General features: G+C 34.9%; 3 protein-coding genes across 4 annotated transcripts; all 3 read left to right on the top strand.

Moving 5' to 3' along the window:
- The first annotated feature begins 217 nt into the window (after positions 1 to 217).
- LOC107002219 (mitochondrial carnitine/acylcarnitine carrier-like protein) lies at positions 218 to 4049 on the top strand. 2 transcript variants are annotated; one of them, XM_015200153.2, is made up of 4 exons: positions 218 to 440; positions 654 to 709; positions 2735 to 3134; positions 3330 to 4049. In XM_015200153.2, the coding sequence occupies exons 3-4, from the start codon at positions 2743 to 2745 to the stop codon at positions 3829 to 3831; spliced, it is 894 nt and encodes a 297-aa protein (XP_015055639.1). In that variant the 5' UTR covers positions 218 to 440; positions 654 to 709; positions 2735 to 2742; the 3' UTR covers positions 3832 to 4049. The 2 variants fall into 2 exon arrangements, with proteins under 2 accessions (XP_015055639.1, XP_015055638.1); XM_015200152.2 differs by having other exon boundaries at positions 218 to 540.
- Positions 4050 to 4365: 316 nt separating this feature from the next.
- Positions 4366 to 9093, top strand: LOC107002218 (zinc finger CCCH domain-containing protein 49-like). The gene is made up of 5 exons (XM_015200151.2): positions 4366 to 4580; positions 4694 to 4823; positions 5928 to 6197; positions 6460 to 6683; positions 7910 to 9093. Exons 2-5 carry the CDS (start codon positions 4719 to 4721, stop codon positions 8748 to 8750), a joined length of 1440 nt encoding a protein of 479 aa, XP_015055637.1. The 5' UTR covers positions 4366 to 4580; positions 4694 to 4718; the 3' UTR covers positions 8751 to 9093.
- A 364-nt stretch (positions 9094 to 9457) lies between these two features.
- Positions 9458 to 10417, top strand: LOC107001611 (probable protein phosphatase 2C 55). Its single transcript, XM_015199587.1, has one exon. It carries the CDS (start codon positions 9458 to 9460, stop codon positions 10415 to 10417), a length of 960 nt encoding a protein of 319 aa, XP_015055073.1.
- Positions 10418 to 14332: the final 3915 nt, after the last annotated feature.

Genomic DNA, 14332 nt, shown 5'->3' with positions numbered 1-14332 from the left:
AATAAAATGATATATTTATATATTATATTTTTATAAATTATAATTAATTTTATTAAAATATCAAATTGAAAGATTGTGTCACGTGAATTGAAACGGATGAGCGGAGAAGGTAGTAAATCTGTCAAAATCAGGGGATGCGCTATTATAGGTAAATGGGGTTGGTGGTAGCCCTGCAATTTGTATATTCCCTTTATATAGCAAAGAGTGACCCAATATTATAGGAACTTTCTTCCATCTCTCTCAAGATCTTGAGTTGGGAGGAGAAAAGAGGCTGAAATTTGCTCAAAATTTGTGTCCTCATCTCCCCTATCCAATTAAAAATTGTGTCTTTTAGAGCTATTGGGCCACCAAATTTCTAAATCCCATTATTGTCGTTTCTTGAATTTCATTCATGTGGCTGTAATTGAAATTCAAGATTCTTTTACTATCAGATTTATCAGGTACACATTAGTCCACCGAGCTTATAACTTTGTTAAAATATGGAAAAAGACTCCACCTTTGATGTACTGATGATAATGGGCATTGAGTGATATCATTTGGGTATCTTTTTTCTTTTATATCAAACCCCTTTTGCATATTCTTTCTGGGATTTGTTTCTTCATGTCTATCTTGTTGATGTATATGTTTGCTACTTATACACTGCTTTTATGTAGATTTCAGATTGTGGAATTCATTTGGTTGACTTGGTGGACATTCATAACTAGCTAGGGTAAGGCTTATACTTTACCAGTAGAATCTTTTATTAGTATAAAGCGTATACTTTTGTTAAAATTTGGTGAAATTATATACCTTTTTACGAAACTAGAAGTTGATGTGCTGAAAATGGACATTGAGTGATGTTCATTTGGTATTTTTCACCTTTGTATTTATGTCAGAAATCAGACACCTTTATGTCTATGTTTCTAGTTTTCCTTTCTGGGATTTGTTTCTGTATGTCATATCTTGATGTGCACATTTGCTTTGTTTGAGTGATGACTGTTACATTGCTCAACTGTTAGTTTCAGATTGCATCTAGATCTTGATAAGTCGGGGATCCGTTATGTTGGATGTTCTTGTATAAAGAGAAATCAGCCAGGTTAAGGCTTAAAATTTTGATCAGACTTGTCGTTTTAGTCTTTCTCTAAACCCCTATACCATAGTTTGTATGAATTTCCTTTAATATGCTATAGTCGTGCAAATTGGTTGCTTGTGGCTTAGGACTGCATTTGAACTTTGAGGTGTTTGATGGAATGCACGGTGTTGATGTTTGTTTATGGTTAGCAAAAAGGATTGCCTTTCTACTTTTATGCATTGTGAATTTTTGCATCAAGATTCTGTAATTTCACTTCAGTTTTCTTGATATAGCTATTTATTTTTGAAGGTAATTGTTTTATGTTTTGAATCTCTATCGAGGGTGGACTATATACAGTTCACTAGAGGGAATTGCCTTCCCGATGACTACTTTTCAGCAGCTTTGATTTCTGAGGCATATGTGAATAACATGATAGTTGAGTCACGACATGTTTTCTGGTTCTTCTGTATTTGAATTGATTCTGGAATTAGCTCTCTTGTGGGTAAAACCGTAAAAGGTGACAACCTTCAGTTAATGGGGTGTCATTTGTCTTGTGGGATTATTACAAGTTGTAAGGGTTGGGATGCTTCCAAAAGCTCCCTGCTTGGGTTCTTTCAAAGCTGGTGAGCGAACATGAGGAGATCAATTTAGATAAAATTCAAGATTCATCAAGCTCAAAACCATAAGAAGTCTCTTGAATGTCTTCTTCATGGTTTTTTCCTTCCTTAAAACTAATTTGTACCTCGGAGTCTGCTTTGAGCTTGAACTTAAGAAATAGAATCAGATTAGTTTAATTCTCTCAAGGTCTTCAATCTCAGTTAGCTTTCAGAATTTCTGCTGCTATCTGATGAAGAGTATTATTATCACCACTGGATTTCCAATTTTCTCCTCTTCGAGTACATGTTTTTGGTCCTTACTTTTTAATATGTTTATTGAGGAGAAGAAAAGTCGAGAATCAAAGGAAGAGATTATTGTACATGTCTATTTTTTTTTGCTTCTTTGTTTTTGGTTAGGCGGTTATACATGGAGAAATTTGTCCTTCCTTACTATGAATGAGCAAATGATAATGGGAAAGTACTGGAGTTCTAACTAGCTGTCTCACTCTTTCCTTTTGTCAAGCGTTGTGTGTAGATACTTTGTAGGCAGAAGCAGTTTGATCACTTTAGTTCTAAACTAGGCGACTTTCATAGGACACCAATGTCAAAATTAGGACACCAATGTCAAAATTATCTAGAGAATTAGAGTTAGCATACATACTTTTGATCTAAACTTTTCTTGTCATCTGACATATCAGTTTCTGATTATCAGAGTGCCTCTGGCCGGGAGGTGTAAAATTGTGAATGATCTCGTTTAGAAGAACTTTACCTGGATTCTTTTTGGTGCTATTTACTCCTAAAATTGTGGTCACTCCACAAACACCCAAGCTAGACTTGTTATTACATCAAGGATGCCTAGTGTTGTTTACTATATAGGTTCATGGCTATTGACTGTAAAGATTAATGTTCTTTTTTCCACTGCACCAACTTTTAGCAGAAGCTTTAAGCTTAACTTTGATAATATACTCTTGCGATCCGCTCCTTCCCACCAAATCATTCTTTTTCTACAATTGAGAATTGTAAACAGTCAATGCAATAGCTAATAATTTAGACTGAGAATTCTTTTCCCCCCCTTTTTTTTTTTCAGATTTTCCAATGGGTGATATAGCCAAGGATTTAACAGCTGGGACTGTAGGTGGGGTAGCACAATTGGTCGTTGGTCACCCTTTTGATACCATAAAGGTCAAGCTTCAAAGCCAGCCTACTCCACTTCCAGGGCAGCTTCCAAAATATTCTGGTGCTATAGATGCTGTCCGGCAAACATTAGCTGCGGAAGGTGCCGGGGGGCTGTTCAAAGGCATGGGAGCCCCACTTGCCACTGTTGCAGCCTTTAATGCTCTGCTCTTCACCGTGAGAGGTCAAACAGAGGCATTCTTGAGGTCTGAACCTGGAGTCCCTCTTACTGTGAGCCAACAAGTCGTTTGTGGGGCTGTTGCCGGAACTGCTGTGTCTTTTCTTGCTTGCCCAACTGAGCTTATAAAATGCAGGTTTGTTTCTAGTGCATTATAATTTAGCCTTCACAAAGTTTCCCTTGCTTATGTTTGCCATGTTGTATCCTTAGTAGTGACATGTGCATTATGTACTTTTCAACTTGTTGTTACCATTGTTTGGTCAAATGATCAAAACTACTAGGAATCAACTTCTATACTTGGCAATTTACCCGTTAAATTACATGACTGTAGATTGCAAGCTCAGGGTGCATTGGCAAGTATAGGCTCAGCTGCTGTGGCAGTGAAATATGCAGGGCCAATGGATGTAGCAAGACATGTTCTTCGATCCGAAGGAGGCATGATGGGTCTCTTCAAGGGCTTGTTTCCCACCATGGCACGTGAAATACCCGGAAATGCTGCTATGTTTGGCATGTATGAAGCACTAAAGCAGTACTTTGCAGGAGGCACGGACACTTCAGGGTTGGGAAGAGGTTCTCTTATTGTAGCAGGTGGCCTGGCTGGTGGTTCCTTCTGGATGTCGGTGTATCCAACAGACGTGATCAAGAGTGTAATCCAAATCGATGACTATAAAAACCCAAAATTCTCTGGCTTTTTTGATGCTTTCAAGAAGATCTTGGCATCGGAGGGAATCAAAGGCCTTTACAAGGGCTTTGGACCTGCTATGGGACGTAGTGTCCCTGCAAATGCTGCATGTTTCTTGGCGTATGAGATGGCTAAGTCTAGTTTGGGATGATTCATTGTTGATGGGGAAGGATTTTAGACATTGTTATTGATAATTCTTTGAACCTAACATCTGCTGAAATTCTGTAATTTGCAGTTCAACTTCCAGCTGAGCAACTCTGCTTTTATAGATTTAGGCCATTTTTTCCTTTGGTGGCTTCAAGAAGCAAATTGTTTTTAAGAAACAAATTCTGTCTTTAAAAAATAAAAAAAGTGTCCTTTCGTAGTTAAGTGTTTGACTAGACGATTCGAGCAATAAAATTTCTCAATTATAACACAAGATACTGTTTAGATTGAATTAGACTATAACGAGGACAAGATGTAAATTATTCATTGAAGTTGTTAGGGAAATGACTATCATAATCATACTTTATATAGTATTTTATGACTGATCTGATTTAATAAACGCTTGTGGATTACATCGATGTATTGTTGTAATATATATTTATATATAAAAGAAATATTTAAATTACTTTTTTTTCTATTTTTATCATGATTAAAATTAAATTTTTTTATTTTTTAAAATTAATTAATAGTTATAAAATTCAAAATAACGGAAATGAACTTGAAAAAGGTCTTCTTATCTCTCTTCGTCCCGGCTGAGCTGGGCTATTTGCCTCGCTCTCCTTCGTCGGAAGGTTCTTCTCTCCGCCGTCGACAACAGCCATCTCCGCCGTCTCTGAGCTCTATATAAAATTGAGTCCGCTAAGCGAGATTTTGGCTTTCAAATAACTTTCACTAGCCTAAGTTGCTCTTAAACAGGTACTATTGATTTCTCACTTTTTTTCAGATTTCTGTTTCTTTAGGTTAAGATTCTTATAGAATATGTAATAAATAGCTTGGAATGAGCTTTTAAAAGTTGATTGGTTTTGCAGATTGAAGTTTAGGAATTAGAAATCGATGGCGCATAGGTTGCTGAGAGATGCGGAAGCTGATGGATGGGAACGATCTGATTTCCCTATTATATGCGAGTCGTGTCTCGGTGACAGTCCCTATGTGCGAATGGTAAGTTCTTCGTTTCAATTTTTGTCATGGTAAAGGTCGTGAATGGTCCTAGGGTTTATAATAATCTCCAGCCCTTTTGTTGCTGACTACAAATTGAAAATATACTCGAGGAATGTTTTTCTTATTTGCATTGATCCTATCAGCTTGAGATTTGAGGTGGAAGGGTAGGATATTTTATTCGGCGAAGAAGTTGAGAAATTTTTGGTTGTAGTTATAGGTGAATGTAGGTGCAAAGAGGCTAGAGCTGATGGAGATTGCAGATTCATATAGGCAACAGTAAAGTATATGAATAAGGCGGAGTTGAATGATTGGTTGATTGATATGGTTTTAGGTGAATATAGTAAGGTTACTCTGAATACAACTAGAAGTTCATTTTCAGAATTTTTTAGGTGATTTTTTAAGAATTCATTTATTTCAAGTACCCCAATTTATTGATACAGTAGGAATGATTAGTAGTTGTAGAAATATATGTGTTCTATTGTGCAAAATCAAATAAAGAAGGGGGGGGGGGGCCTTTATTGAAGTTTAAAAGGATAAAGACTGTCATTTCTCAACCTTGAAAGATCACGGAGTCCAATTCCTAATGTAGCGTTCCTTAAGAATGTGAAGTGCGTGAAGAATGTGGCTGGATCCTTTGATGGAGGCAGCAACGTAGTGTTTTATCAAATTCTAGTAAGTTGTTTGTCAGATTTGCTCTACAGGAAGGGTATTAGCCTTTCTGTAAGGACTGTTAATCTCTGGTAGCATTTATTTAATTGCTTATCTTTGTGCTAGCTGCAGTAAACTGTATTTTGAATTCCATTTACGTGTAGCTAGGCAAGACCACTTACATTATAATCATTGTGGCTTTCTGAAGCTCTTTGTTTGGACCTTTATTCATCGACAGCTTCTCCTGATTTGCCACTACTTTTGGCACATAGTTACGATGTTTACTCTCTTCATACATGTTAGGAATTAATTTCTTGCTCAAAGAGTCTCCATTTTGGCAGTAGAATCAGTCGGGCCTTTGACTTTGTTTTGGTTTTAGCTGCATGTCCTCTACTATAAACTTTCTTTATCCAATTTCACTATCTGACATTTGATTTTGTTATGGTTTTTGTACAGACAAAAGCAGATTATGACAAAGAGTGCAAGATCTGCACGCGACCCTTCACAGTGTTCAGGTGGAGGCCTGGTCGGGATGCGAGATACAAAAAGTCTGAGATCTGTCAGACCTGCAGCAAATTGAAGAATGTTTGTCAAGTTTGCCTGTTAGATCTTGAATATGGTTTGCCTGTTCAGGTCCGAGACACTGCTCTCAGTATCAACTCAAATGATGCCATCCCAAAGAGTGACGTAAATAGAGAATATTTTGCAGAGGAGCATGACCGCAGGGTATGTGATTTACTAAGCGAAAGCCCAACCTATAGTTATGAATGAAATGTTTCTTTAACTAATTGCTTGTAGGACCATTTGACCCCCCAACTCCAATCCAAATCTTGCTGGGAACTACTTAGGGATGGGGTGCAGTTTTAAATTAGGAGAAGAAATTAAACCTGGTGAAACTAAGGGCTTAGAATTTTCAAGAAGCACAAAAAAAAAAAAAGATGCTGTTTTCTTGGTTTTTCCCCAAAGTAATACTTAAATTTTTGGCCAGGCAAGGGCTGGTATTGATTATGAATCTTCATATGGGAAAGTCCGTGCAAATGATACTATCTTGAAGCTTCAAAGAACAACTCCATACTACAAGAGAAATCGGGCACATGTTTGCAGTTTCTACATACGTGGTCAATGTACAAGAGGTTTGGAGTGTCCTTACCGGCATGAGATGCCTGAAACAGGGGAATTGTCACAGCAAAATATCAAGGACCGTTACTATGGGTATGTCATTCTGATTCTTTGTTGCTGATGTGAAATTCTCCTTTTTCCAATGATGCTCATATATCTGTATTGACATATTTGTGATAGGGTTTCTGGTCTTTAATTTTGCTTGGGGTGTGAGAAGGGCGGTTCACTTTTCTGTTGATATGTTCATGAAGACTTACTAGTCACTTTTTATAGAAGACTTACTAGTCATTGTAGACACATTATCTGTTTCCCTCAGTTGCGATGCTAATATGGGATGAAGGCCAGAGATTCATGGCCACACAATGTTATATAAAATAGTAATAATACATCATTGTGTGATTACACTGGGTATGTTGTTGTATAACTAAATAATACATCAGTTCAGCAAGTAGGAGGAAAAAAGGGGAATTGACCCAGAGCTTATGTTCTCATTTATCATGTTAGAAAGGAACAACTTAAGTAAAATGTATCTCAATGTGGGAAGACAGTTATGTGGACTTGGCAACTGACTCAGGAGGTGAATAGCTTATATTGAGTTGCTCGTTTACCCTCATTGAATTTATAAACAAAAACATATATAAACATGTAAATTTATCTCAGATCTGACATATAAAGTCGTCCTGCTGTCAATATATTATAATCATTTTTTATAGTTTTGCAGCTAAAAAATGCTTGTGTGAATGTGTGGTGTAATTGCTTTCTACCACTGGCAGTCTTCATTCCCATACTTTATTCCGTGACTTATTCCTTTCTGCTTTCTCAATCCTCTCTGCTTGTGTTTGAGTTATACGTTATTTAAGTATTTTTTTTTTTGAGTACAGCCTTGTTTAAATATCTTTAGATGCCATCTTGTTCAAATCCTTGCACTCAACAACTAATTGAAGTTTTAGAAGAAATGTTTTGTGAATGCTTTTTCATGTGATTTAACAGCTTGTTGAGGTTCAAATAATTGCCGAAACTGGCAAGAATGCAGAACCCAGTCATCTCCATGGTTATAGACATAATTAAGTTAAGACACTTAACTCTAGATAGTTACCATTTTCCTCATGACCAATCAATTAAATACTCTATGCACTTTTGAAACTCATCTTACTTTGTCTCTCCAAGATTACGTGATGGCTAGGCTGATTATTGATGACATCTATTTGCTGGTCACTTTTCTTTTGCTTATTATATACCCTGTTCTCATTTACAGAGATGTAGTTATCCTACATTTTTGACTGACAAAATCTTCACTGATGTATCTTAAATGCTTGCAGAGTCAATGATCCAGTGGCTTTAAAGCTACTTAATAAAGCAGGTGAAATGCCTTCATTGGAGCCCCCTGATGACGAGAGCATTAGAACCCTCTATGTGGGTGGTGTTGATGCAAGAATCACTGAGCAGGATCTTAGGGACCATTTTTATGCACATGGTGAAATTGAGTCCATTAAAATGGTGGTCCAGCGTGGTTGTGCTTTTGTAACTTACACGACTAGAGAAGGTGCGGTGAAGGCAGCTGAGGAACTTGCAAACAAGCTGGTGATAAAGGGCCTGAGACTGAAGCTACTCTGGGGGAGACCTCAAGTTCCCAAGCCAGAGTCCGAGGTCTCTGATGAAGCAAGACAGCAGGCTGCTCTAACTCACAGTGGTTTGTTGCCTAGAGCAGTCGTATCACAGCAGCAGAATCAGCCTCTTCAGCCACCAGGCACTCAGGACCAACCTCCATCCATGCCTTACTTCAACATACCCCCGATGCCTCAGCAAGACAGACCATATTATCCATCAATGGATCCACAAAGGATGGGTGCCATAATTGCATCCCAGGAAGGGGCATCTAGTTCAACTGCAGGATCTGGTCCTGGTGAAAATAAAATCGGTTCTGATCATCAACAAGGACACCATTATGCATATCCACCTGGAGGGCCACCACCTCCAGGTCAATTTTACCCACCTTATTATCGTCCAGCTTATGGATATATGCCACCACCTCCTCCACCTTATCATCAGTATCCTCCTCCACCTTATCAAGCTACTGCACACCCACCACCTAGTGTTCAACTAGCCGCACATCAGCAGAACCCTCGGCCAGCTGCAGCAGCAACCACACAGCAGCCTTAATCTGGGCAGTTTTGTCAGACATCTGCTATGGGAAGAAGAATCGACCTTCAAACGCGTAGCCATTTTGAATCAAGTGCCCATTCTGTTTTCCCAGTGGAAAATCTCGGTGTTAGGTTTCTCATCTCTACCAACCTTTCAAGTTTTGATTTGCTTGACTATCATCTCATTTAAACCTTTCACCATTTATGCGAATTGCATTCTGCCCTCATCTTTTTCCCTTTAAAGGAACGCTCCATGCAGTTTTATGAATTTTACGGTTGTGCTAGGCATATATACATGCGCATTGTGATCTTATCTGCGTTTATTTATTTATTTATTTATTTATTTCTCGTCGACTTTATAAGTAGTAAAATTTATTATTTCTGCGTCCATAAGGAAATCTTCCATGAGTTTGGATTAAAATTTCACTTTCTTTTCATGCCCGTACGCGTGAGGATTACTTACTTCTAGTTGTTTTACATAGTTTCCAAAAATTGTTATTTTTAGTTAGTTATCATACTTTGTTTCCGAATCCCTTTTTCTTTTAGATTACACGCTAGTTTCTAAATATTTCATTTAATTAGTTACCATAAATTGCTTTTCCATTACCTATTCTAAATAGGATTGCAGCGTAATCTCTGTGTATATATATATATATGTTAACCCTTCACCTAATTTTTTGCATCACATAATTTTTTACTTCCCAAAGTTTTTCAATCAATACAACAATGGCTGCCTATATTTCTTCATTAGGTCATGATCAATATTCTTCCAACAATTTCGATGAACTTTTCAACCTGCCACGCTACAAGAGGTATTTAGACTTCACTTCTCATCAAGCTAATGATCAACTGGAAAATCAGAGCAGCAAGAGACTCAAATTTAGTCAAGATAATGAATTTGTCAATGTCGAAAAGAGAGTAGTTGAATTCAGTAACAAAGAGTTACTACCATGCCTAAAAATAGTGGCTGGATCTGTATACATACCCAAAGACGATCCAAAGAAGCCTTTAGGTGACGATGCAAACTTCATACATGAATTATACCAAACTATTGGCGTTGCTGATGGCGTTGGTGGCTGGGCAAAACATGGGATTGACGCTGGAATATACGCAAGAGAGCTTATGAAGAATTCACATATCGCTACGGATAGTGAAGCGATGAAAGGTGATGTGAACCCTAAAAGGGTTCTTGAAGAAGCTTACAAAAACACACATTCAAAAGGATCGTCTACAGCTTGCATTATATCTCTAAACTCAGAGAGAAGTAGTATAGTTGCTGCTAATGTTGGTGATAGTGGTTTTTTACTAATCAGAAAGGGAAAAATCATATACAAGTCACCAATACAACAACGAGGAGGATCTAGGTGTCCATATCAATTGGGAAACTGCAAGGACAATCCTAGTGTTGCTCATGAGATGGAATTAAACGTCGAGATGGATGATATTTTGATGGCTGGGACGGATGGGATGCTTGATAATATGAATGATAGTGAGATAGAGGAAATTGTTCAAAGAGCGATAAACGACAAGTTGAAACCAAAGGAACTGGCTAAGAAAATTGCAAACATTGCACTGTACAACTCATTTGATAGATATGCAGATACACCATATGCAAGAGCATCTAAGGGACGACATAGAGGAGGAAAAGTTGATGATATTACTGTTATTGTTGCTTATATACAATAAATAATAATTAAATTTTGATGTAGTAAAAAAAAAATTAGAATGTATTTGTTACGTTGCCTATTATATATGAACCACAAAATATAATGTGCAGACTTTATAACAAAAATGGTACAAAATATTAACAAAAATTTCAAAACGGTATATAAAATTTTATATTAACCAAAACGGCAAAATCGCTGCATCAACAGCGATTTACTTCCCCGGAAAAAGCAAAATCGCTGCCGAGGCAGCGATTTTGCAAAATGTGAATTTTTTTTTTTAAAAAAATGAAATCGCTACCTAGGCAGCGATTTTAATTTATTTTAAAAAAAAGTCGCTGCCTAGGCAGCGATTTATAAATTTTAATTTTTTTATTTAAGGAAAATCGCTGCCTAGGCAGCGATTTTTAAAAAAAGAAATTTTTTTTTTTAAAATGCGGAAGTCGCTGCCCAGGCAGCGACTTTTATAAAAGAAAATTTTTGAAATGTGCAAAGTCGCTGCCTGGGCAGCGACTTGTATAATTTTTTTATTTTTTTTTTAATTTTTAAATTTTTTTCTTTAAAAAAATGTGGAAACAATGTGGAAATTTAAAAAAAAAAGATTTTTTTAAAGCAACAATTTTATAAGATAAAAAAAAGTTATAATATTTTTTTTTATAAAATCGCTACTTTAAATTTTATTTTTTTAAAAAAATTATTTGTGGAAAATCGCAGCGATTTACATATTTTTTTTTAAAAAAATTATAAATCGCTGCGTAGGCAGCGATTTAAAAAATTTATAAATTTATAAATTGGTTAATATTTTTGGAAAATCGCAGCGATTTTCATATTTTAAAAAAAATTATAAATTTTTTAAATCGCTGCCTACGCAGCGATTTATAATTTTTTTTAAAAAATATGTAAATCGCTCAGCGAATTTATAATTTTTTTTAAAAATATGAAAATCGCTGCGATTTTCCACAAATAATTATTTTAAAAAAATAAAATTTAAAGTAGCAATTTTATAAAAAAAAATATTATAACTTTTTTTTTATCTTATAAAATTGCTGCTTTAAAAAGAATTTTTTTAAAAAAAAAATTTCCACATTGTTTCCACATTTATTTTAAGAGAAAAAAATTAAAAATTTAAAATAAAAAAAAATTATACAAGTCGCTGCCTGGGCAGCGACTTGCACATTTCAATTTTTTTTTTTTTATAAAAGTCGCTGCCCAGGCAGCGACTTCCACATTTTTTTTAAAAAAAAAAAATCTTTTTTTAAAAATCGCTGCCTAGGTAGCGATTTCATTTTTTTTTTAAAAAAAATTCACATTTTGCAAAATCGCTGCCTCTGCAGCGATTTTGCTTTTTCCGGTGAAGTAAATCGCTGTTGATGCAGCGATTTTGCCGTTTTGGTTAATATAAAATTTTATATACCGTTTTGGAATTTTTATTAATATTTTGTACCCTTTAGGCTCCGTACTCGTATGATAATACAAATGTTATATTTCAGATTTTATAACTACTCTGCTATTTTGGTATTTCATAAATTTGCAACTTCTCTTCGATGTTTGGTTCTTTTACACTTAATATTATGCCTTTGGTGATTTTTAATTTTATCTCAATCTTATATGACCGCACATTCATCTTACGATTTAGATACTCATTTTGTGAATATATAGTAATCATTATATATACATTAGTAGAGTACGGAGCCTAAAGGGTACAAAATATTAACAAAAATTCCAAAACGGTATATAAAATTTTATATTAACCAAAACGGCAAAATCGCTGCATCAACAGCGATTTACTTCCCCGGAAAAAGCAAAATCGCTGCCGAGGCAGCGATTTTGCAAAATGTGAATTTTTTTTTTAAAAAAATGAAATCGCTACCTAGGCAGCGATTTTAATTTATTTTAAAAAAAAGTCGCTGCCTAGGCAGCGATTTATAAATTTTAATTTTTTTATTTAAGGAAAATCGCTGCCTAGGCAGCGATTTTTAAAAAAAGAAATTTTTTTTTTTAAAATGCGGAAGTCGCTGCCCAGGCAGCGACTTTTATAAAAGAAAATTTTTGAAATGTGCAAAGTCGCTGCCTGGGCAGCGACTTGTATAATTTTTTTATTTTTTTTTAAATTTTTAAATTTTTTTCTTTAAAAAAATGTGGAAACAATGTGGAAATTTAAAAAAAAAAAGATTTTTTTAAAGCAACAATTTATAAGATAAAAAAAAGTTATAATATTTTTTTTTATAAAATCGCTACTTTAAATTTTATTTTTTTAAAAAAATTATTTGTGGAAAATCGCAGCGATTTACATATTTTTTTTAAAAAAAATTATAAATCGCTGCGTAGGCAGCGATTTAAAAAATTTATAAATTTATAAATTGGTTAATATTTTTGGAAAATCGCAGCGATTTTCATATTTTAAAAAAAATTATAAATTTTTTAAATCGCTGCCTACGCAGCGATTTATAATTTTTTTTAAAAAATATGTAAATCGCTCAGCGAATTTATAATTTTTTTTAAAAATATGAAAATCGCTGCGATTTTCCACAAATAATTATTTTAAAAAAATAAAATTTAAAGTAGCAATTTTATAAAAAAAATATTATAACTTTTTTTTTATCTTATAAAATTGCTGCTTTAAAAAGAATTTTTTTAAAAAAAAATTTCCACATTGTTTCCACATTTATTTTAAGAAAAAAAATTAAAAATTTAAAATAAAAAAAAATTATACAAGTCGCTGCCTGGGCAGCGACTTGCACATTTCAAAATTTTTTTTTTTATAAAAGTCGCTGCCCAGGCAGCGACTTCCACATTTTTTTTAAAAAAAAAAAATCTTTTTTTAAAAATCGCTGCCTAGGTAGCGATTTCATTTTTTTTTTAAAAAAAATTCACATTTTGCAAAATCGCTGCCTCTGCAGCGATTTTGCTTTTTCCGGTGAAGTAAATCGCTGTTGATGCAGCGATTTTGCCGTTTTGGTTAATATAAAATTTTATATACCGTTTTGGAATTTTTATTAATATTTTGTACCCTTTAGGCTCCGTACTCTACATTAGTATTATAAAATAAAAAAAATAGGAACAATAAAAACTTAGTACAAAACATCTTTTGACTAATTTTACTAATTGTCTTATTGTTCCATGGAGAATACTCCATGGCTTGCATGGATATAGAGTGAAGAGTGGTCAGTTAATTAAACATTCATCATCCTAATCGGAAAATCATATTGAAAAGTCGTGTTACGCATCAAAAGAAGATTCACAAAGATGACAATTGTGGATTTAATTGTTAGTAGTTGGAACTGATGTGTAGGGCACAGGGCTCGTAATACCCCTTTGATTAATCGAGTCTTTTCTTTGTTTAGTTAGTGAGACTAGCTAGATTTAAAACGCTTGGCCTAAGCGCGAAAATGAAGAAAGGTAGAGAGTTACTGAACTAAGAATTCTTCAAACAAAGAAACAAAAAATATGAAAATCCAACAACTCCTAACTCTTAGGTCTCTACTGCAAATCCAACCATCCCTGAGTGGTACCAGACCATATATTATTCAATCTCTATAATATATGGAAATAATTTCAAAAATTAATTTGAATTATTCTTATCATAATAAATTATAAATCACGTTTAATAGTGTGTATATATCCCAACACCTTTACTGTTAAAAAGGCTCTATTTCGGTCTCAAACCTGAGACCTATTGTTAAGGCTCTATTTGGAGCTCAAGCCCGAGACTTGTAATCAAAGCACGACCTATAGATTATGAGTCTTACATTGGCTGGGATCGCATGGAACCAAGTCCTTTGACTCCATTAGAAAGGTTTTAACCTTTTCCAGTAAACTATTAAAAAGGTTTTAACCTTAACATTTCTGAGCTAGGGAACTCTCGTTTGTTCCCTAGTCAAATTTGTGTGGGCCCCACCTAGGGATGGCGTCAGACAAATCGCCTCTCCGGTGGGGC

This window comes from Solanum pennellii, chromosome 10 (assembly GCF_001406875.1).
Source record: "Solanum pennellii chromosome 10, SPENNV200".
NCBI lineage: Eukaryota > Viridiplantae > Streptophyta > Magnoliopsida > Solanales > Solanaceae > Solanum > Solanum pennellii.
Note: the sequence above shows the minus strand (reverse complement) of the source record. Positions and strands in the feature narration are given on the sequence as shown.